Below are 24,056 nucleotides of genomic sequence, written 5' to 3'. Positions count from 1 at the left end.
TCATCCCCAACATTAGGAAACTCTGGTATGTGATTTAGAAATTATGGGATGTAAGAGCAGCATGATTCCAAGAGGGACACTTCAGAATTGAAGTTGAAGCAACCATGTGCTGGTCTACACTGAAAAACTAGGCTTCGTTTTCTGTACGAGTAAATGTCTCCGTTCATTGTTGCATCCCCAGAACCTCCCTTATTATTGGTGTACAATATATGTATTCGTTTAAAAATGAGTGGTATAGCCAGATAGTGTGGGGTTTTACACTGTATAATAAATTATCTTTTATCATGATATCTCTTAGGGTGGACAAAGCGAATTCTATCTCAAGATCACAAAATTATTCGGGTAGGAGAAATCATATGCCATTAACCAAACTAGATTCAGTATGACCCCAAATGATCTTTGCACACAACTGAAGCAAAATAATCTTCTGCTGACACTGTTGAAACCTTTTCCACTTTGTGATAAAACCAAATTCCACTGGAGTGAGCCTTAAGTGAAAACATTGCTAGTCTTTTAAACATGAACAAAGATTAATCTTTTTGAGATGTTACGAGAATTCTTCCAGTCAGAAGCAATCCAGCACCAGCACCTCAGAAAAACTAGAGCCCAAAACTGGTGGATAATATTTGAGGCTGGAGAGTTGAGGTAGATGAGGGTCAGAGCATGACATGTCTGGAGTTTTGCAATAGGAAGTCTCTGTGGAATTTTTAAGAAGGAAAGAGACATGAGATTGAAATTTTGAAAGGATTACTTTGTGATGGCTAATATTGGGGTCTTGAACAAGGGTAGAGATGGCAAGACATCAACACATTGGAGAGAGACGGAGAAGTAAAAGTGTGACTCACAGATTTCTGGCTTGTGCAGTTGACGGGTGTTTGCTGATGATCTCTGAAGTAATGAATCCAGGTTTTCAGGCAGAGTGGGAAGATTTCAACTTCAGTTTTGAACACTTCGAGTTTGATATGAGGGTCCTTGAGACATTCAAGGCTGTGGGGGGAAAAGGGAAGTTGAAGGAAACAGAACATCACAGGCCCACTTTAGAGTTGGAAAAAGGGCGTATTTAAATGAATGTAAGTAAAAGCTTTTCTATGTGCAAATAACAATTAGAAAATGCAATGAAACGAGCACTCCCATTCACAATAACAGCAACAACAAAAAGAGTCAACAGTAAACCCAATTAGGAATGTGGAAAACTTTTATGAAGTACTTTAAAACTTCACTTAAGGGCATTAAAGGAAGATTTAATAAATGGATAAATATACTGCATTCAAGAATGGTAATACTCAATATTGTAAAGAAGTAAATTCCCCCAAAATTTATTTATTAAGTAATTTTTTTAAACTTGCCTAAAATGATTCTAAAGTTCAGTGGGGATAAAAAGCATGTGGGACTATCCTGGAAAATGCTAAATAAAGAGTTTTAGGGGCATGCATCTTCAATTTACACATTTCTAAATTTTCACTTTTTTACAAATATATATTACTTTTCTAGTTAGAGAAACAAGAAATAAAACACCATCAGAAGCTGTAATAAATTATGATCTATGCACCAAAAAGACTGGCGGGGCGGGGGGGAGAGAGATTTACATTGTAAGGGAAGGTTATAAAGATTATAATGAATAGGAAGTATTACTATCGACTATACAGAAATAAAGAAGGTTATCAGGGAATACAGTAAACAGCTTTGTGCCAACAAATTGATAACTTAGGTGAAATTGACAAATTTCTAGAAAGACACAAACTACCAAAGCTGATTCAAGAAGAAATAGAAAATCTGAATAGACCTATAAAAAAATAAAGAAATTGGATTAGTAATTGAAAAATGCTTCCTACAAAAAAAACACCAGGCCTAGATGGTTTATTGGTGAATTCTGCCAAATGTTAAAGAAGAATGAATAACAGTTGTTCACAAACTCTTCAAAAGAAAAATAGAACAAGAGGGAATACTACCCAACTCATTTTATGAGGTACGTTTCACCCTCATACCAAAAAAATGTGAAGGAAAATAAAAAGAAAACTGCAGACCAATATCCCTTATGACTATAGACAAAAAAATTCCTTAACAAAATGTTAGCAGACTGAATACAGTGTCATATTAGGATTGTGTCCCCTAAGCAAGTGGAATTTATCTCAGAATGCAGGGTTGGTTTAACATCTGAAAATCAATTAATGTAGTACATCCTATCAATAGAGAAAGGACAGACACCAAGTTATCATCCCAATAGGTGAAGAAAAAGCATTTGACAAAAGCTAACACCCCTTTATGATAAAAACACTAAACAAACTAAGAACAGAAAACAACTTGCCCAACCTAATAAAGGGCATCCATGAAAAACCAACAACTAACATCATATTCAGTGGTTGAAAGACTGAATGCTTTCCCCTAAGACCAGAAACAAGACAAGGATGCCCACCCTTTGTATTCAGTATTGTATTGGAGATTCTGAGCAGGCAGGCAAGAAAAAGAAAAGACATCCAGATTGAAACGGAAAAGTGTCTCTATTTACAGATGATGTGAATTTCTTTAGAGAAAATTCAAACCACAAAAATTATTAGAGCTAATAAATGAGTTCAACAGAGTTGCAAGACACAAGTTGAAATACAAAAATCAGTTGTACTTCTGTACACTAGACATGAACAATATGAAAATGAAATTAAGAAAACAATTTCATTCGCAATAAACATCAAAACAATACTTAAGAATAAGTTTAATAAAAGGTATAAAATTTATACTCTGAATATTACAAAACAAAGTTAAAATTAAATAAGATCTGAATAAATGGGAGGATATCTCATGTTCATGAATTAGAAAATTTGATATTGTTAAGATGACAATACTCCCCAAATTCACCTGTTGATTCAGTGAAATCTATATCAAAACTCAGGTTGGCTTTTTTGGAGAAATTGACAAGCTGATCCCCAAATTCGTATGACAATTTAACAGATCCCAGGGAGCCAAAACAGTTCTGGAAAAAACAAAGTTGGAGGACACATGCTTCCTAATTTCAAAACTTACTACAAAGCTGTGGTAATTACTATGGTCTGAATGTTTGTGTGTTGAGATCCTGCCCCCCAAAGGTGATAGGGTTAGTCATGAGGTGACTTAAACCATGAGGTGCTTAAGTCATGAGGGTAAAACCCTAACGAGTAGGATTAGTGCCTTCTAAAAGAGACTCCAGAGAGATCCCTCGCCCCTTCTGCCATATGAGGATACAGTGAGAAGTCTGCAACCTGGAAGAGAGCCCTCATCCAACCATGCTGGCACCCCACTCTCAGACTTCCAACCTCCAGAGCTGTGAGAAGTCAATGTTTGTTATTTATAAGCTGCTGAGTCTAGTATTTTGTTATAGCAGCCTGAACAAACTAACACAGTAATCAAGACAGTGTGGTCATGGTACAAGGAGAGATACATAGATCAACGGAATAGAACTAAAAGTCAACAAATAAGCTCTCACATTTACAGTGAATTGTTTTTCAAGAAGAGTGTCAAGACAAGTCAATGGGGAGAGAATAGTCGTTGCAACAAACGGTGCTTACTGGTACAAGTGTGTATCCACCTGCAAAGAAATGAAGTTGGACCCCTTCTTACATCATACACAAAAATGAACTCAAAATAGATCACAGACCTAAATGTCTATTTAAAAGTAGTGTAAGAATAATTTAAGAGTATTAAGAGTAGTTAGAGTAGCTAAAGGGATGAAAAAGCTGAAAGTATAAAACTCTTAGGAGAAAATATAGGACTAAATCTTTAAGACTTTTCGTAGGCAAAGTCTTCTTAGACATGACACCAAAGCACAAGCAACTAAAGAAAGCAGATAAATTGGACTTCATCAAAATTAAAAACTTAGCCGCTTCAAAGAACACCATCAAGAAAGTGAAGGCAAGCCACAGAATGGGAGACTATTGGCAACTCTGAAAAGTATATTTTATCTTTAGCTAAAAAGGCAAGCAGCCAGATAAAAATAGGCAAAAAAAAAAAAAAATCTAAATAGAAATTTATCCAACAAGATATATCAATAGCTAGTAAGCAATGGCTAGTAAGATGCTCAAAGTCGTTAGTCATCAGAGAAATGCAAATTAAAACCACAGACATATAAACCACAGAGCCAGACAATAAGAAGGATTGGTTGGGGATGCGGAGAAATCAGAACACACATACACTGCTGGTGGCAGCACAAAATAGTGCACGTGCTGTGGAAAACAGTCTGACAGTTCTTCAAAATGCTAAACATGTATGTAACCCAGCAACTCCACTCTTGGGTTTGCAAGAGAAGTAAAACACATATCTATACAGCAACTTGTACAACATTTTTCAGGATAGCCAAAAGGTGGAAACAACCCAAATGTCCATCCTTTGATAAAGAAAATGTGGTATATTCATACAATGGAACATTGCTCAGTTCAGGATGGATATATGCTACAACAGGAACTTGAAAAACGTTATGCTAAATGAAAGAAGGCAGTCACCGAGTACCACATATTATATAATTCTATTTATATGAAATGTCCAGAATAGGCCAATCCACAGAGACATAAAGTAGATTAGTGATTGCCTAGGACTGGTAGGATTTGAGATTAAACAAAGAGTGACTGCTCATGAGTACGGAATTTCTTTGGGGGATGATGAAAATGTTCTAAAATTGATGGTGGTGGTGGTGGTACAACCCTGGGAGTATACTAAAAACCATTGAGTGATACACATTAAATGGATGAATTGTATGGTACATGAATTATATCTTGATAAAGCAGTTATATAAAAATATTCTGAGTGAAGTTTGCAGAACAATTATATATATATTATAGGAATATATTTTTGTAAGTAATATATAGGTTCATAACAAAACACTGTATTCTTAAAAATTAGCAAAATTTGTGAAGCAGTATAAAAGAGACGTTGGTGTATCTTCCCTTGATACAGTAGCTTTAATCATGTAACAGATCTGGTGACAAAATTTCTTACAGTAATTGAGTAAAATAACACTAGCATTTATTGCATTCTTTCTATATGCCAACATTGTGCTGAATTCGTAACATACATTTTGTCATTTGTTTTTCACAATACCGAGCGATGTCCCCATATGTTCTATCATGCGCCCCTTGCTTTCTATTCTCCAACATACCAAAGTTTACATTTACAAAATTGTATTACTTATCATAATATCAAAAACGCACACTTCCTTTTGTTGTTGTTAGGAGTGGCTAAAAAGGTAAATACTGTAGGTCTTAATTTGAATTGGTAGTTAACTGAGCAATTATAAGAGCATATTGATATATTTGTCTATGTTTAAATCAGAATTTAAGTTTAAACTAAAAGAGTTTGTATTTGTTATTGATTCCCGATTAGAGGAGAAAACACTTTTTTGTTACTTGTCAGTTTTTTGTTTGATGTAGTACCAAATTCGAAAGGCAATCATTGGCAAAGATAATTTTTAGAATTTTTTTCCACTGTAAATATAGCCCAGTGTCTCGGTCAGTTTGGGCTGACATAACAAAATACCATGGATTAGATGGCTTACATAACACACATGTGTTTGTCATAGTTCTGGAGGCTGACAGATTCAAGGTGGCAGCAAAATCCCCCGTTGATGAGGGGCCTCTTCCCAGCTTGTAGACGGCCACTTTCTCACTGTACCTTCTTCACACGGAGGGCAGAGTGAGAGCGAGCGCTGTGGTCTCATCTTACAGAGACATCTCCCATCATGAGAGCCCTCGTGACCTCATCTAACCCTAAGCACCTCTCAAAGGCCCCGCCTCCAAATACCATCACATTGGGGGTTGGGGCTTCAACATATGAATTTGGGGGAGTGGGGGACACAATTCAGTCTATAGCTACTAGCTGTGGTGAGAATCTCGTCCATAAATGCTAACCCTGGCGTTTTCTGTTTGTTTTTAGTATTGTGTGCCAAGAACCTTGCAAAGAAAGACTTCTTCAGTAAGTAAACACCCATTTTTGCTCTCTTACAATATTAATATTCTTCACATATTTCTGAAATTGTAAACTTTTTTTAAAAAAACTGGGTATATTCTCCTAAAAGTCCTGCCCTGACTGAATAGAAACCCGTGATTGGACAAACTTCACTTCCCAGTTGACTACCACACCAAGGCTCCTTAGCGCCAAGGCGCGGAATTTCTTAACTCAGACAAGAAAACGTTCTGCCTCTCTCATTCCCTATTCTGGCCACACCCTGTTTCCTCTGTCTTTCCACCCATTAATGCTTTGCTTTCTGCTGGATGGAGTGTTCTCAGTTCAAATACAGATGAGACATTTTTCTGTAAAATAGCTGGGTTTGAGTAAAATTGTTAATCAAACTTTATCAATTAAATCACATTTTAAAAGCCTTGTAATTAAAGGGATTTTTAAAAATAGAGGATCCTTTTCTAAAGGAAGGAAACACCCCTTAACTCAAGAAATTCACCTACTATAAAGTGTATGCCTGTAGCATGAAATTCTTCACACTCTTTCTGATCCTCGCAAGAACACTGCTCAGTTCTTCAGTGGTATTATTCACACTTTAAAGGAAGAAACTTAGGCTCACAGGCTTTATTCAAGTCACTAGGAAACTCCAGAGGGGTGGCTCACAGACAGGCCTGTCTCCAAACCCTTACCTTGCCACCTCTCTGATCTTGTAATCCTTTCTGATTCATTTAGGAACTTATTAAGACTTGGTGAGCACTTGTTTCCATAGATAAAATAGACAACAATCAGTAAACAAGATTTCTAGGCACTGTTCCTTTTTAGAAAGTATAAATACAATTAATTATAGACACCTTTTCTCCATTTAGTTAGCCCTACTTAGTGATAATCAAAAATGGGAATTTGAATTTAAGCTTATTTTTATAATTTTCTTTAAGCCTAGTTTTTTCTAGGCTCAAAAAATCTGAGGGTGACGTCATACTGGATTGCCTTTCTTAGAAAGCTAACTAGATCAAAACTAACCTTAAATTAGAGAAACCGGGGTAATCATCGTTACCAAATTAGATGACCTCGAAGCTCCCTTTAGCCTGCAAGACTGTTCTGTGTCACCTTGGTAGATGTATAGCCTCATCCAAGTGTGGCTGTCCCCTCTCCTCTAGGACTCCCCGACCCGTTTGCAAAGATTGTAGTGGACGGATCTGGGCAGTGCCACTCAACGGACACTGTGAAAAACACATTGGACCCAAAGTGGAACCAGCACTACGATCTGTGAGTTGAATATTCCATAGCTATTTGGGGAGCAGCAGGAAAGTAGGTATCAAGATTTTAAAGTGAAGCATGTCATTAAAAGAAAGGATTTCTAACTTCTAACTGATAACAAACGTGGATAGCCAAATGAATATTTGTACTCTAATTTTAGAATTCGTACTCTTGGAAGTTTTTATGTTTGACATTTTCATAGATTTTTTTATGGTTTGCTTTCATAACTATGATCTTCAAACTTTTCAATCTTCCAAAGGTCCATAGTTCAGATCCTCTATATACTACTGTTTTCTCAGTGAAACCCTAAACCTGGTTGTAGAGTTTTTACTTTAAAAATGCATCATTATTATTATTGTTGTTGTTGTTATTGTACATGTTTCTTATGCAAATGTACATTTTATATATTTCTGATGATTTTTTTTTAATTGTGCTTTTTAGTACAAATATATTTTCTGCAAGAGAAAATAGTTTGGTATGATTGAATGTATATAAGCCTACACCCCATCAGACAGTTTCCTACATTAATCCATAAAATGGATTGCACTTTGAAAACCACTATTTTACTTGCACTTACGTTTTCATGTCCCTGCTACGAAATTTTTGTCAAAGTAATAATGATAATTGGTTTTGTAGTAACACAAATTGTACTGGATTTGGATGGGATTTTTAGGAGCTGGATTCTAAGACTCTCTTTCAGTTGCACTGAGGTGCCATTAGTGGTCTGGAAAGCGGTTGTCAGTCCTTGTCCTGTGGGTGACTTACTCTGAGAATAAGTGGGGGTGAATGTCCAAGTTAGGCCCCATCAGTGTGCTTTGGACGGATCTGTGGGTTTCTAAGTAATCTCCTGTTGCAAACTAGTGTTCAGTAGTAAGCCTAACACTGGTGGGCATTTATGAATCGTGCCATTGTCCTTTGGAACTAGTAAAATATAGTAAATCTCTGTTACCAGAGTATTATCTTTCTGTGGTTATCTACATTTGCTTCTTAGATAATGGGTTGTAGTTCTTTTCCCAGCCTGTTGCAGTTAGTAGACATATATTTATTTAGTGCCTGTTACGTGTGGAATATAGAACTAACATTATTTTAAAAGGATTCTTCTATACCAACAAGTCCATCAGATAAAATCTCAGTGGGCTGTTATAATTCAGAAATACAATTAAAGATGAGTTTACATGTTGCTTTCAGATATGTTGGGAAAACTGATTCCATAACCATCAGCGTGTGGAACCACAAGAAAATTCATAAGAAGCAGGGAGCTGGCTTCCTGGGCTGTGTGCGGCTGCTGTCCAATGCCATCAGCAGATTAAAAGATACTGGATGTAAGAACCAAACGCTTTTCTGCCTCTAATGCAACTGAAGAAGGCTTATGAGTCTTTTTTTTTTTTTGAATACTGAATACAGAATTCCTGCCTTCCTCCCTAGTTAACATTTCCCTGGGTTAAGTTTTCAATTGTTTGTTTGCAGACCAGCGTTTGGATCTATGCAAACTAAATCCCTCAGATACTGATGCAGTTCGTGGCCAAATAGTGGGTAAGAACTTTCTCATCTGTATAAAGAGATGCTTTTACAGAACTTAATATTCAGCTCTTCATCACTGAGAAAACACATACAGGCACTGACAAGGGTGACATACTTCGAAGGACAAACCACATACGTGGGCCATCTCTTCAGTACTAAAACGTTTCATCTTGTGTGGTTTTTATTATTTTATCTAATTCCCTTCAACCTGTCATTGAAAACTGAGTTAAAATGACTCAGGTACAAAAAGACTTAGGGTTATAATTTTCAGGGTCATTTTTATCATCACATTAATGGACAATGAATTTGTCATTGTATTATCCAAGGGTAGATGATAAGATTGGTGGCCACATATTCAAGAGTTAAGAAATAGTTTCTTCAGGAAGACCCATCATCCATGTAAAAAGCAAAGATGATTTCTGAAGACTTCCATGCAATATGATTTTATAGTGAGAGGACTGAATTATTTAGAATGAACAAATGAAGTGTGCCATTGTTACAGTATTGACTGGCGGTATTCTGTTGGAAATGATGTGTCTGTTAAGTAGCTCATCCTGTTTACTCAGATTTTATTAGCATTTTAGGGTGACTCTAAAATGCTGTCTGCTGGTTGTACACATTGCGAGGAATCAAAGAAAACATAGTATGTCAGCAACACACCAGAGGGACTTACAACCCCAAATCTTTTAGGTATTGTCTTATGTAGACTTGACCCGAGATAAGTGAGCAGTGAGTATATACATCCTGGAAACTGTCATAATGGAAAAGTTCTCACTTAATGCTTTTCTGTTTGTGATTTCTCCTCTTTGCGGAGGGAGGTGCTGGGGGAAATGAATAAGTGGGAGCAACTTTATAAATGTCTTTGCTGTTCACAGTAGGGACCGACAATAAATATTTAGCTTCATCTAGACTTTGCACATTCCGGAAGTGCTCTCGGTGTCCTTCATTAAACATTAGTCGTATCCTTCTTGAAAGATAGGTAACTTACAGGAAGTGAGTATTTTGTTCTGTTCTGCTTATGGAGAGCACGGAAAACACAGAACCTCTTCCTGCTCCACATTTACAAGGAATGTTCCAGGCGGTGTGGTCTGCAGCTCCTGGATGAAAGCATAGGAATATATGTGTGTGTGTAGACGTCCATGCCTCACTTTTTAAACAAATAATGTGCATCAATTATACATTTACAATGGCTCATTGTATTATAATTGTATACCATGCCACTGGATTTTAACGCAAGACGTTCTTTTCTGTTTTAGTCAGTTTACAGACACGAGACAGAATAGGCACTGGAGGGTCTGTGGTAGACTGCAGAGGACTGTTAGAAAATGAAGGGTACGTATTACCATGACAATGTCTGCTGAGTTCTCTGCCACCTTGGGCTCTTGCTCCCGCTCTCTCTGTGAAGTTACCCTTCACAGCTTTTCAGGGTGCTGAATGCTTGAGACACAGGAAAGGACTTTGGGGTGAAACTGGAATCCAGGTTCCTTGTGTTTAAAGGAAGTTGTAAAGACTAATGGAGTTGTGCCCAAAAGACTCAGGATCCAATTTAAAGAGGTTCTCACTGGCCAGAGGTGGATCAGTTGGAACATCAGTAAGAATTATAACTGCAATGGATTGAAACACGTCAAATATATTAAAAATGAACATTATGTATTCATAGTGACCCAGGGAGAAAAACAAAACCCTAAAACACCTAAAAAGAAAAACCAAAAACCTCAAAAAAATCTCATTGGTCCACAACTTGGCGATCCCCAATGAATTAATGAAGCTGAGTGATCATCATTCGTAGCTGTTAACAGCATCATAAAGGAGAGATGATCTGGCATTAACGGAAATCCAGGGGACAGAAGAATGTGGTGCACAACCCTCAGGGGTGCAACAACCACCATCTAGAAGAGGGGACTCTGTAGAGTGTAGAAGACACAGCCCAGTGTCTTCACAAATACACTGCTAGGAAAGTAAATCGCAGGGAAGGAAAAGAACCTGTAAATTAATAATAAGAGAGACTTAAGAGACATACCTACTAAATGCAAGTGTGGACCTCGTTTGGATCCTGATTGAGACAATTGACTGGAGAAAGTGAACACTGGTGTTTGATGGTATTTAAAAAATTAATGTACATTTTCTAGTCATGATAATGGAAAAAGACCTTCTAGAGGTAGATGTGGAAATAATCGAGGATGAAATGGGAAAATGTTGGGATTGGTTTCAGAATGGCTCAGTGGAGAGAAGAATTGGTAGAGTAGCACGAGCCAATTGTCATCGTAGCTGGGTCGGGGGGATTCATCTCCCAATTGGTGGGTATATTTGAAATTTTTCAATGTAAAGTATTTTTTAAAAGTACTTGCTTATAGGGAAAATAGCCTATTAAGGTAAATTGTCTTCAAAATTGTTCAGAGCTGAAGGTTTATGTTAAAGAGTACTTACAGTCATTATTGTGGAAAATAACAAGAGAAGCGGAATGTTTGGATTTGACTTTAAATCAAGAAAAATCAAATCACATTTCATGAGCTCCTTATTGTGTGAAGTTGGTTTTTTCAGTCATTCAGCTCTACCCGAGGATGAAGCCCCGCAGGTGACCTTGATGGCACTTTATTTATGGCTCCCTTTTGGCCACTTGTTCCTCATGCAAAAGTCTTTCTATTTAAATAGGACATTTTGATTTTTATGAAACTAAGCACTTGGCATTGTTCAAGAAAAGCAAAATAAACAGCTGTGAGAGCATGCCGTGGATTTCCAGGTCTTCGTGCCCACGCGTGCTGTGCTCTTTCCCGTTTCAGCACCGTGTATGAGGACTCCGGGCCCGGAAGGCCGCTCAGCTGCTTCATGGAGGAGCCAGCCCCATACACAGACAGCACCGGTGCCGCTGCTGGCGGAGGGAACTGCAGGTTTGGGGAGTCCCCAAGTCAAGATCAAAGACTTCAGGCACAGCGACTTCGAAATCCTGAGGTCCGAGGGTCACTCCAGACGCCTCAGAACCGACCACATGGCCACCAGTCACCAGAACTGCCCGAAGGCTACGGTGAGAGAATTCACCCTGCTCTCCTGAGCTTTATCTACCGTGTTCCAGAGAGCTTTGATTTTTTTTTTCAACCTTTTTTAGTAACTTGTACTTGCCTTAAATGCTGATGTTTGCAGAGCTGTGCCCTACGATGGTTGTGTCAATGTAAAGACAACTGGGAAAAGATGGTGGTAAATCTTGCTTGTCACGAATTTGTCAGCAATTGCCCCAATCTCCCAGTTTAGCAATTGTATGAAAATTTTAGGCAAATGAGTACCAAAGGAAATCAAGATGGTACGTGGGCTAGATGAGGGTATTTGTAATGCTCTGTGATTTGAATGTGGAAAGGACAGTATGGGGTAAGAGTGAAAAACAGGGATCACTTGACAATCACAGGGAGAACCTAAGGAGATGGAATATAATTGAGATATGGCAGATCATACCAGAAGTAAGAGCATAAAGAGGTAATAGAGAACAAGGTAAGGTCACTCCTAGGTACTAGATACATAAACAGCGTGTCATCCAGGCTGTGGCTCAGTAAGGAGAACACGCCTCTCCAGGTGTGAACAGGAGAAAGGAAGACAGGCCCCAGCATTGGCATAGGGCTTGTGATGTGAGGAAGTCGGGCAGAAGTTAACCACTGCCCTTTCAAATCCTTGATAATTTTAAAGAATGTTGAAAGACAGCTTAGACTTTGTGCTTGGAGGATTGGTTGAAAACTCCCCTTGGAACTGAATTTTACCTAAGTAATTGTGTCCACCACCATCTCCCCCCTTCCCCCCCAATTTCTTACACAGAACAAAGAACAACAGTGCAAGGGCAAGTTTACTTTTTGCACACACAGACTGGAGTTAGCACGTGGCACGACCCCAGGATACCAAGGTAGGTTTCTCCAGTGCGTGCCGGAGCCGGTTTTCCAGCAGTTGCCTGGATCCCCTGACTGGATGAGAGAGCCCCTTAGTTTAGAAGAGCGGCAGCTCAAAGAGGACGTCGTCTCAGGGTCCTGGACTCGGGCTCCCTGGGTGAGGGTCCCAGCTCTGCTGCCATCTCCAGACTCTCCATCTAGTAAATCGGCAGCTGCTGGAGTACAACGGGCCTTTAGAAAGCAGTCCTGTATCTTGAAATCAAATCACATAACCAGAAAAGGCCCTCATACCTAGATTAAATCCAATATGCCCTGGCTTGAAAAGCCAATAAACCCTTTAAGCTGTGTTGCTCTCATTTTAAACTAAAAATACTGATGGAACAAGTGATAGGATGTATGGGATTTGCTTCAAATAATTGTTGTGGGGGCAGTGATTAGGGATGTATTTAAAACAGGTTGACAATGACTTGATAATTGTTGAAGTTGGTTATTCATTATGGTCTCTCTCTACTTTTTATATGCTTAAAAGTTTCCATAATAAAGGAAGGAAAAGGAAATATAAAGACTATAGTAAAAAGACTATAGTTAAAAAGGAAATATAAAGACTATCACCCTTTCTCTCTTCTACTTTACTGTCCCTATTGCCTCAGTCCCTTGGGGACCATTCCTGGGGGAGATGAAGCTTTTCTATACGAATTCCTTCTACAAGGCCATACATCTGAGCCCAGGTCAGAGAGACTCCCGCCCCACCCGTAACAGAGTTATGTTTGTTTGTTTGTTTGTTTGTTTGTTTTTCTTTGCTTTGCCTTTTTAAATTTTTTTGGTTTGTTTTAGAATAGCATTACTACCTAATAACATTTATTTAGTAATGCTCCTTTCCTTTTCATTCATAATTTTCTTTATCTGAAAACAAGCTTCCTGTCTTTGATTTGTCAAGTCTATGTTGAATTTACGATTCCCTTTCATAGTGAGAATGGACATTACCTGCAAATGGACGAGGTGTCTCTGTGGTTAGCCACCACAGGAAATATCAGTCATTTGTGCTAATTGGAAACGCCTCTTGGTCAGTAATACTGTGCTCCCATATGACTGGATTATACTGAAGTAATTAATCAAGAGGTTGGAATGAGAAACACTTTCTTAACAAAGCCAACTGAAAACTGAGAGTGACTCTTTCCCGGTATAGCTGTTTAGAATTGTGAGATGTCAAATGCATGTTAATCCATCCCCATCAGCTTTAAAAGACTTGGCTGTCTGGGGGCTTTTCAACGAAGCAGCTTCTCAGACCTTGAGCATTTCATTTAACCTGCGAATTCAGATAGTTTTCCGGCAATATAGGCGCTTCCTACTCTTTGGCCGTCTCAGGTCTGAGAAAGGCTATTCTCCAAGTAGACCATGTTCCCTGTCCTGCTTATAGGCTCCGAAAGTTGCCTTTTTATCTGTAGGATTTTGCTGTCACTCGCAGCACAGCGGCCCGGCCTCAGGGAGTTTGGCGTAAGTAGCACCATGGCTGTCAGTTAGAACTGGGACACGGCCGCACTGCTAATGGGCTCCTGTGGCTCCTCTCGCTGAAGTTCTGGTCTCATGCCTCCGGACAAACCTCTCTGTGTCTTCTGTTTGGTAGAGACCTTAACAGCGTGAACTGTGATGAACTTGGACCACTGCCACCAGGTTGGGAAGTCAGAAGTACAGTTTCCGGGAGAATATATTTTGTAGATCATAATAACAGAACAACCCAGTTTACAGACCCAAGGTTACACCACATCATGAAGTAAGACTTTTACAAAATCTTTGTTGACCTCTTCTATTTATCATTGAATGTTTTCTGTTACTATTTTTCTGAATTTATCTACTGCATTGTTTGTTGGTGGAGAATAAGCAAAAACAAAATATGATAAATGTCTGATGGACAGTTGCGTGTTTTAAACTCTTAAGTTAGCCACGAGCAGCATTGAAGCCACGCGGTTGCCACCCTTTTCTCTCAACCAAAATGAAATTCACCACGATGGCAGTATTATGCAGGTTCACTTCCAAAGCTTCCACATGTGCACTATGATGAAATGCATGGCCCTTAGGGTGAGAAGCAGTAAAATGAGGTTTTCATCACTGTCTAGAAGGGCTGCCACAGTCAATGCCACTTGCAGGAGCCTTTCCCTGTGCTCGTCCTTCCAGATAACTGGGAATTATCTTGGCTCCCACGCCCAGTGTTCCAGGCTTCTTGTGTTCTTAGAACATAAGAGCCCACGTGGCTCTTCTCATTGACAACCGACATCAGTAGCAAAACATGAACAAGACAAATGCCACTGTATCTCTCTACTAGTCCTAGTCCTTCTATGGAATTTTGCTTTTAATGGGTGGGCTTAGATATCCGTTGGTTCTGAAAATGAATGGCGACCATTAGATTTCACTTGAGTAGTCTGTTCTTGTGCATATTGCCCCCCTCCACTATAATCTGCTTGAAAAACGTTTCACATCGACTCCATTGAATTCTAACCGCCAAGGCACAGCTACTAGTGTGCTGATCAGTGTCTTACTCGATGCGTGACAAATGATAGCAGTTGCTGTCTTTATTTATAGCGATGGTAATGTATCAGCTACGCTGTTGCTTGGAAGTAGGATAGCTCCTTTGTTATATCTGAGACCTATATTTAGGCTAATGGTGGCCACCAGCAATTTTTACACGGCCATGTCATCAGAGAAAAAGTGTCTGCTTGAAGTTCTGTGTAATGAGCTCTCTTCTTGGCCCCTTGGTGTGGGGGGCATCGCTTGCAGCTCCCTTGACCGCTGCTTGTGGAGTGACTTTGATGCTTCTGTCCTTTTCAAGTCACCAGTGCCAACTAAAGGAGCCCAGCCAGCCGCTGCCATTGCCCAGTGAGGGCTCTGTGGAAGATGAGGAGCTTCCCGCCCAAAGATACGAAAGGGATTTAGTCCAGAAACTGAAGGTCCTCAGACACGAACTTTCACTTCAGCAACCCCAGGCCGGTCATTGCCGCATCGAAGTGTCCAGAGAAGAAATATTTGAGGTATGCAACTTAGTGCAACTAACAATCAGGCACAGTCTCTGCATGCATGTTAGTAAACAGGGCAATTCAGCCAAAGGAATGGCCCCCCAGTAACCTCCTTGGTTTTAAGGGGGTGCTCTCAGGGGACTGCTGTGCAAGCGATTTCTGCGTTTCAGCAAGCTCCTCTTTCTGGTTGCTGTTTCAGGTATTGATTTTATTACTCCGTAAAATGCAGGCATTTATCAGGAGCAGTGCCCATGTAGAGAGAGGAAACTGCATTTCCTCCTGTGATAACAATGTAAAAACTGAGATGACTTCTGAGGTGAAAATCTAGAGGATTATGCAGAAAGAGGAACTGAGCATTGTAACCCCCTTTCCGCAGTACACACTTTATATATCTCTGTGGTCTGCACCAGTCACTCCTGCTATGTCCTCGTATGGAACTTGGTCCGATGGCACTGCCTTCTCAGAGATGCTGAGTGGCCGAGTAGCCATCTTGTTGTCTCTTCTGGAAATAGGAAGATCAGATGGCTCCTGGGAAGGGTTCTGTCCATTACCCAGCCCCCTGACAGGATCAGGGTCCCTAAATAGGCAGGGCCCTCTTGTAGACAGGGCCCTTTTCTCAAGGAAGATGATCATAAGGTGGCATCTCACCTGTGTTTGGGCCATAGCCCACCTGCCTTGTGGCATCACTGGCAGACGTGACCAAATGAGACAGGGTGAGAACTGAACACATTCCTGCAGCCCGAGAGGCCGCAGATGCCACTGCAGGGAGCCCAGCACCCCGAGAACAGCGGAAGGCACCAAAGAAGCGCCCGGGGCCGAGCTTGATGCTGGTGCGCAGCCACTGTTGGACGAGTGGGTCAGCTGAAGTGCCCACTTTTGCCCACTGAGCATCTTAAATGGTTGCCAGGGTTAGAAAAAAGCTGAATTATTGACATTTTGCTGCTGGATCATTTCCACTCAACCTCCTCTTTCCCACTCGGGATGGTAGAGTTTGAATTACATTAAATTTAAAGCATGAAAAGATTCTTAAGTGCCTTATCACTGAACATATCTACAAACACTTAGCTAGTCCCACTCAAAATGCTGAATGTGAGGGAATATCAGGCTGACCACAGGTTTTCTATGTTTTGGATGAGGTACTTTATCTCACGTAAACCCGTTTTTGCTTTGTGACTCAGTGAGAGTCGTGTGATTTTTCACTTGAGATATAAATACAGGCTCAGAATTGTTTTAATATTCAGACTTTCTAGTGACATCTTCATTTGGGTTAAAATATATAAAGTGTTTATAGTATACATTGAAATTAATTTGTGTAGAGAAAATCAACTCTGCTGAGGACATTTGTTCTTAAGTCATTAGTGGTTGTGCTGAAAAGTGAATATGTGTTTCCTTTAGGTACAGTATTATCTGGCACATGATTGTTTTGTTGTGCTTTCTGAGCGAGAAACAGTGGGAGAAAAGATGGTGGAAGCAGAATGTACTAGAAGCCAAATAAACATTCTGCACAGGGGCCAGGTAGAACTCAGATTTGAATGAATGCTTATGTTGAATCTGGCTCCATAATCAGTAACTTTTCATCTTTTTATAACTTGAAGAATAAGAAAAGTTCTTATCTGAAACTGTAATTTTCATACGTAGGAGTCTTATCGCCAGATAATGAAGATGCGACCGAAAGACTTGAAAAAACGACTAATGGTGAAATTCCGTGGGGAAGAAGGTCTGGATTATGGTGGAGTGGCAAGGTGAGGTGCTAATTTATTCACCCTTTCCGCTGCACAGACTTTAGCATAAACGTGATACTTACAGAGAGAAGTTGTCACTTTCTGGTGCTTGGCTTGGAACAGTCAGGACTTGAAGCGCTGCCTTCAGTGAGCTTTCTTAGAATAAGAAAACCTCAGAGCATGTGCGCACTAGCATCTCGCCATAACCTATCGGAATGTACGTGGTCCTCACCATTAATTTCCATTGTATAAAGTGAGAATTAAACTTTTAAACTTTCCCCCTTCTTCATCTGACATGACTGAACCTGAACCCTGAAGGACGTGCTCCTGAAATTAATCAGGGAGGCGGCCTTGCTTGTCTCATTAGAGGATTTCCGGGCGTGGGCGCTGGGCATGTAAGTTGCATTTGTGTCAAAGGAATTTTGTAAAATGACATTTTGTTCAAAATAATTCATGCCAATGATTTTTTAAATAGAATATAATAATGAAAAGCTACTACTGTGTTTCCCCGAAAATCAGACCTAGCCAGACCATCAGCTCTAATAAGTCTTTTGGAGCAAAAATTAATATACATAAGACCCAGTCTTATTTTAATACAAGACCGGGTCTTAGACTAATTTTTGCTCCAAAAGATGCATTAAAGCTGATGGTCCGGCTAGGTCTTATTTTCAGGGAAATATGGTATTTACTATCCTACCTCTTTCACCTTCGACATAACTGCGTTTTTGCTCTTTTAACTGTTTCTTCTAATAGGTATCTTTCTGTCATCGAATCGATTAAATTGAGATATTATCTATTGATTTCATGATTTATGGTCATAGACACAGACAGACTGAATAATGATTGTGGTGAGGGTCTAATTTAAGACTCTCACTTCCCAGTTTAGTAACGTCAGGATGTTTAGATCTCCTATCATTGTCTTTGTGACTTTGCGTAAGGTGTTTTCACCATTATTTTCTGGTTGGTCAACTGGAGACATTATCTTTTGTCTTCTCTTTTTCATAAGAAAAGGGTAGTAATACTCGTGACTTCCCCTTCTGCATTCCTTCGGTTTCCCTCTGACATTCTGTCATCTGTAATATTACTTGTGTATTGTCAAGGTTGAAGACTTATATTGTGTTCTGTATCTAAAATTAAGCAAGTCTCCTATGCTTGTCTGCCTTTTTTTTTTTAACTTATTTTTTTTAAAAATTGGGGAATATTGGGGAACAATGTGTTTCTCCAGGGCTGCTCAGCTCCAAGTCCAGTCGCCATTTTCAATCTTAGTTTCAGGTGGCGCAGCCCACCATCCCATGCGGGAATTGAACCAGCAACTTTGTTGTTAAGAGCTCACACTCCAACCAACACAGCCATCCGGCTGCCCCTCCGGCTGGCAGCTCATTGTCTTCAATCTAGTTGTGGAGGGCACAGCTCACTGGCCCATGTGGGAATCAAACTGGCAACACTGTTGTTCAGAGCTCACACTCTAACCAACTGAGCCGTCCAGCCGCCCTTGCCTATTGTTTTTAAGAGTTGAAAACCAATACATTGTTTATACTGTTGTGGCAATGTAAATATTCTCTGGTAGTCTATAATTTATTTTATCCTTTTGAACAAGTTTTTCAAAGAATTTCTCCTTTTTAAACTAGGCTTTGTCTTTACCACCCCATTAAATTACTTTTGCCATTACTTTTCCCCCATCCCCCACCAAGTCTCCCTCGTGGATACTGTCCCATCTGCCTGATGATTCTCCAGGCCTTTTGCACAGTTGTCATCATGGGACTTCGCTGCTTTCCTGGGTCAGAGCCGTGTTTTGTGAACCTTATACCTTCCTCTTTTCTTGGTTTGCGACCTTCTGTTACTACAGTATATCTTCAAGTACCTTTCTTAGAAAGGATGGTGTGGGAGGTGAATTTTCCAAGATCCTGTGTCTGAAAATATCTTTTAATTTACATTTTGAGTGATAGTTTGGCTTTTTATAGATTCCAGGAAGAAAATCATTTCCATTCAGAACTTTGAAGGCATTGCGGTCCTATCTCCCCGCACCCAGTGTCACTGAACAATGGTCTGGTGACAGTCTGGTTTTCGTCACGTCTCCACCGCACGTTACTTGGCCCTCTCCAGGAGCACGCAGCATCCGTAGTCTCTACCACCTTTTTCTGTTTTCCACCCACCCCTGTCCTCACTTCCTCCTTACTCGTAATCACACCATAGTCACTCCCTGCACCTCTGCTCAGCACCCACTCCTCTTGCCATATGCTGCACTTACCTGGCAAAAGCCCAGCTCTGCATTAACCCATCGTAGATGGCTCTGTGCCTCACCTGAGCAGCTCAGTGCCTCACCTGAGCAGCTCAGTGTGACGAGGAGCAAACGTACTTCCACGCTGCTGGCCTTTCTCTGCACCGATGGCCACAAACCCCAAGGTATCAGTTCTCTTGTCACCCCTCCTGTTCTTCTCAGATTCTAGCCTCACTTCCATCTAGCTGCTGACTTTGCTTCCTACTTTACTGAGGAAGCAGAAGCAATCTGAAGTCTTTGCTCAGCCCCACCAATACCCAGTCTGCCTGTATCTGCAGCCAGGGCTCGGCCTTTCCTGCCATGATCCCGAGTGGTCCTTGGTGTTTCTGAAGCAAAGCGACCCGTGCCTTGCATGAGGCACCCCAGGCCTTTGGCTTCTATGTTACTTCCCATCTATCTCATTTCATCAAAATGTCCTTTTTTCTTGGGTCAGTCTCACCACATACAAATATACAAATGTGTTTCAACAACTCCCTCCTTAAACAAACATGCCCCCACAACTTCCCTGGACACTGCATCCCTTTCCTGTCTAAGCTTTAAGGAGGCAATAAAGGCAAATAAAGTAAAAAGAAAAACAATTAGAAATTCCAGGACAGACACAAATGTGTTCAAGAATGCTTAACTCTCAGTCATGGCCCTGTTTCTCCGTTCTCTTTATAGCAAACCCCTCAGAAGAGCTGTGTGCACCCCTATTCCTGCCTCCACATCCCTCGCTTTCTCTTGACTCCATTCCACGCCCTTTGAAGCCCGTTGTGTCAGGGTGACCGTGACCTCCATCTCACCAAGCCCAGTGCTGCCTCCTCCGTCTGTGGCCTAGTCTGTCAGCAGTACGTGGTGTAGTTGGTCTCTCCCTGCTTCTCGAAACACTGTCTGCACTTGGCTCCTACGACCCCACACTCCTGGTCTTCCTCTGCTCGCCCCCCGCTCCCCTTGCTGGTGCTTCCCTCTTCCTTACGTGTGAGCGCCGGCGTGCCTCCTCTGCCCCCCTGGGTGGGTGTGCCGAGGTCCCTGGCTCCGTGCTGAGGGCACTCAGAGGCATCCCTGCTGCTGACTCCTCTCCCTCAGCCCCACACTTGTTTATTCAACTGCCTCTCACCCCTGCTTGGATATTTTTAAAGCATCTTCCACTTAAGAGTCCAAAATTTCTGACTTGCCCTCTCATACCAGCTCCTCCCTACTTTTTCCCACCTCACTAATGGCCCCACTCAGTTCCTCTGGCTCAGCACCAGTCCAGCGCGTGGTCCTCGCAGCTCTACCCTCAGACGAGAGTCCTGCCCCCTCCTCCTCCCTCCCCTCTGTCTGGCTCTTGATTGCTTACTTACCTGCCTACTGTCTCACTTATCTCAACAGGCCGTTGCACCCAGAATGACCTTTCTAAAAACTCAGCTGAGTCTCTCCCCTGTGCCTGAGCCCCCAGAGGCTTCCCCTCCCACCTGACTGCCCTGCCTACACCGCCTGGCCCACACTGCTTGGCCGCTGCCTCTGCCCCTCCCCCCCACTCCTGCCACCTGGTGCACAGAAGGTGTGTCCGTCGGCCTAGAAATCATCCCCGCGGTGTCACACAGCTTGTCCCATCGGTTCACTCAGGTCGCCCCAGGCTCTAACCCGCCTGGCATGGTGTGCTAGGTGACTTTCTCCCTCTGCCTGCGTCTCCAGCGGGCACACAGCCTGCGGGCAGGAACTCTGTGTCCGTGGAGGCTGAGTCCCCAGTTCTTGACAGAGCAGCTAACACATGCGAGCGCTCATCTCGATAAACATCGCCGAATGAATGAGTTTTACTTTTCAGTCATTTCTTCTCCCCCATGTCCTTGCTCTGGTCTTTCTGAAACGCCTTTTAACTTGGATTTTGGATTCCTTAGGTTGATCCTTTATGTTTCTCATCGCTTTTATCTTCTATCTTTGCTGTTTCCCCCTCACACTTCTTGTGGGAGATTTCCTCAACTTCTCTTCCAGTGCCTCAACACTTTTTCAAATCACCATAGCATATCTATTCACTGAATTCCATTGTGATAAAATATAAAATGAAAGAATTAAAATAATGTGTCTATCATATGACCAAATCTTCTTAAAGGAGAATACCCCTATAATTTGTATGCCCTTGTAAGAATCGTATTTGTTCATTAACTTAAATATTGATCCTCTACCACATCCCTACTAGGCACTAGTAGGGATATGGCTGTGAGCAAAGTTACACGTTCTCGGTCCCCTTTACCCTCCACATGCCCCATGTAAAGGAGTTCTCAGTCTGATGAGGTACGGGCATCAGTCAAAGAATTACACAAGTAAATATAAAACCATAAGACTGGTAGGTGCTACAAAGGAGGACCCAAGAAGATGTGTAATAATGGCCCTGTCGGGAAGTCTGGATAGGAGAGCCTCACATCTTCACAATTTAGAAAACACAGGCAAATTGTCAGCCCTACAGCAGTTTTTCCAAGCAAAATTATGTTCTGATATGCATTATAATGAGGTCTCATTCAGCTTCTGGATAGAGTTGGGATATTTCAGCAGCCAAAAGGAAAGAAATAAAAAGAAGAAAGTATATGTGGATAGATAGATAGATAGATAGATAGTCATATCTATATCTATATATTAATATATACATATATTTATATATCTATCTATATATATATATACCTTGTTTCCCCAAAAATAAGACCTAGCTGGACCATCAGCTCGAATGTGTCTTTTGGAGCAAAAATTAATATTAATATAAGACCCGGTCTTATTTTAGCATAATATAAGACCGGGTCTTATAATATAATATAATGTAATATAATATAATACTGGGTCTTATATTAATTTTTGTTCCAAAAGACACATTAGAAATTAGAACTGATCATCCAGCTAGGTCTTATTTTCAGGGAAACACAGTGTGTGTGTATATATATATATATATGTCACAGGATGTGGAGTACAGCACAGGGAATATAGTCATAGGAACTGTAACAGCTGTATATGATGTCAGAGGCGTAGTAGACTTGGGGTTGTCATTTTGTGAGGGGTGTGTCTAATCATTATGTTGTTTCGTACACCTGAAACTAATATAAAAATTGAATTAAATTATAAATAAATAAAAGAAAGTCACCACATGCCCTCTGGTCCTAGCACAGAACCATCCCACTAACTCCTTCCCTTTCTCTGGCTCTTCCTTTATCTTACCCTCCCCCCTCCAACTTGTCCTTGACTCCCTCTGGATAAGTGTCCGGAAAAGCCTGCGTTTTCCTGAGTTCACATTGGTATTGCCTCCCCACAGGAAATATGTTCCTTTCACAGTTGTTCCAAGTTTCTTCCTTGATCTTCTCCCTCTTGATTCTAGAAACCATCTTTCTTGTCGCAAATGTAAGTTCTCTGTATGCTCTTGATGACACTAATTCTATTTCCTGACAAGAGGCTTAGGCTCTCTGTCCCCCTTTTTAGGTGAGAGTCTTGCCATTTAGTCATTCATATTTGTCCTAACAATTCAAATCAAATCACTACTTTCTCGTCTGTGCTATTTCCTATAGTCTCAAGATGTCTCTAGAGTTCAGTATCTCAAACTGTTTCAATTTACCGTTATTCCTTTGCATGGCTGGTATTCTGTATTCCTAGGCATGCATGTGAATAGCTTGGCTGAGTTTGGAAGGAGTTGTGTTCTTATGCATTTTCCAGTTATCAAGTCTTCCACGTGCAGATAAATGTTTGTGTAGCTCCCTGGATTGACGTGGTGCTGTAATGGAAAGAGCTGTGAGTCCTTGTTCTGCCACCTCCAATTTGATCTTGCATTGTTATTTCACCTCTCAGATTCTACCCCAGGTCTAAATGGGATCATACCTATATAGACGTGAGGGAGAGACTTCAATTACATATACGTGTATGTGTATATTCATTATCGATGAGAATCAGTCTACACTCATTTTCCCAGTGTTTGGTTCTGGACCACTTCCGTTCTCTCTTTTGCCTATATAGATAGCTCTTCCCTTACACTTCCAGAACATTCCTAATAGGCCTCTTTACCTTGTCTACAGCTTGGTCAGAATGTTTGCTTGCATTTTAATCACTTCCTGTCCTTAGTTTTTGTGAAAATGATTCTTCTCAAATTCAAACTCCAAAACTTAGGAATGAATCAAAGTACTATCACTGGGAAATTTTGCCTTTCTAGTCAGTAGACTTTATAAGATTTATAATCTCATCTCTCTGGCAGTTCCTTTCTGTTCTTTGGAGTTCGACACACAACTTTGTTATGGGCCTGATAATTTTTTGGTTATTCTTACAATTTTCATAGATACTTGCGTTTGTGCTTATCCTTTTTCTATTCTTTCTCAATTCTCTATCTTTTCTATTTGAAAGAGTAAGGAATTCCAGAAGAAAATTTGAAGCTGTTATTTTAGTGAGATTTATCCATTTGAAAGGAGTTTGAATAGAAAGAATTAAAAAGTTATGTGTAGAACTTCCGTAGGTATTTGTGTGAGGTTGTCCCATACGTGGGCTTGTCACAACCTGGCCATAC

At 40.7% G+C, this 24,056-nt stretch overlaps 1 protein-coding gene across 5 annotated transcripts in view; it reads left to right on the top strand.

The window, feature by feature from the left end:
- SMURF1 (SMAD specific E3 ubiquitin protein ligase 1) overlaps positions 1-24,056 on the top strand; it is a 101,729-nt gene that overhangs the window by 63,960 nt on the left and 13,713 nt on the right. For 2 of the 5 annotated variants that reach the window (XM_081036080.1, XM_081036079.1), the window contains exons 2-12: positions 5,893-5,931; positions 7,074-7,182; positions 8,362-8,495; positions 8,641-8,706; positions 9,951-10,026; positions 11,475-11,716; positions 12,493-12,577; positions 13,211-13,288; positions 14,185-14,331; positions 15,385-15,583; positions 17,207-17,310. In XM_081036080.1, the coding sequence (XP_080892206.1) occupies positions 5,893-5,931; positions 7,074-7,182; positions 8,362-8,495; positions 8,641-8,706; positions 9,951-10,026; positions 11,475-11,716; positions 12,493-12,577; positions 13,211-13,288; positions 14,185-14,331; positions 15,385-15,583; positions 17,207-17,310 (1,279 nt within the window). The remainder of the gene's footprint in view (positions 1-5,892; positions 5,932-7,073; positions 7,183-8,361; positions 8,496-8,640; positions 8,707-9,950; positions 10,027-11,474; positions 11,717-12,492; positions 12,578-13,210; positions 13,289-14,184; positions 14,332-15,384; positions 15,584-17,206; positions 17,311-24,056) is intronic. The other 3 variants (XM_081036083.1, XM_081036082.1, XM_081036081.1) reach the window with 2 other exon arrangements.

Source organism: Rhinolophus hipposideros, assembly GCF_964194185.1.
Source record: "Rhinolophus hipposideros genome assembly, chromosome: 23".
Classification (NCBI taxonomy): domain Eukaryota; kingdom Metazoa; phylum Chordata; class Mammalia; order Chiroptera; family Rhinolophidae; genus Rhinolophus; species Rhinolophus hipposideros.
This window is presented reverse-complemented; position numbering and strand designations above follow the sequence as displayed.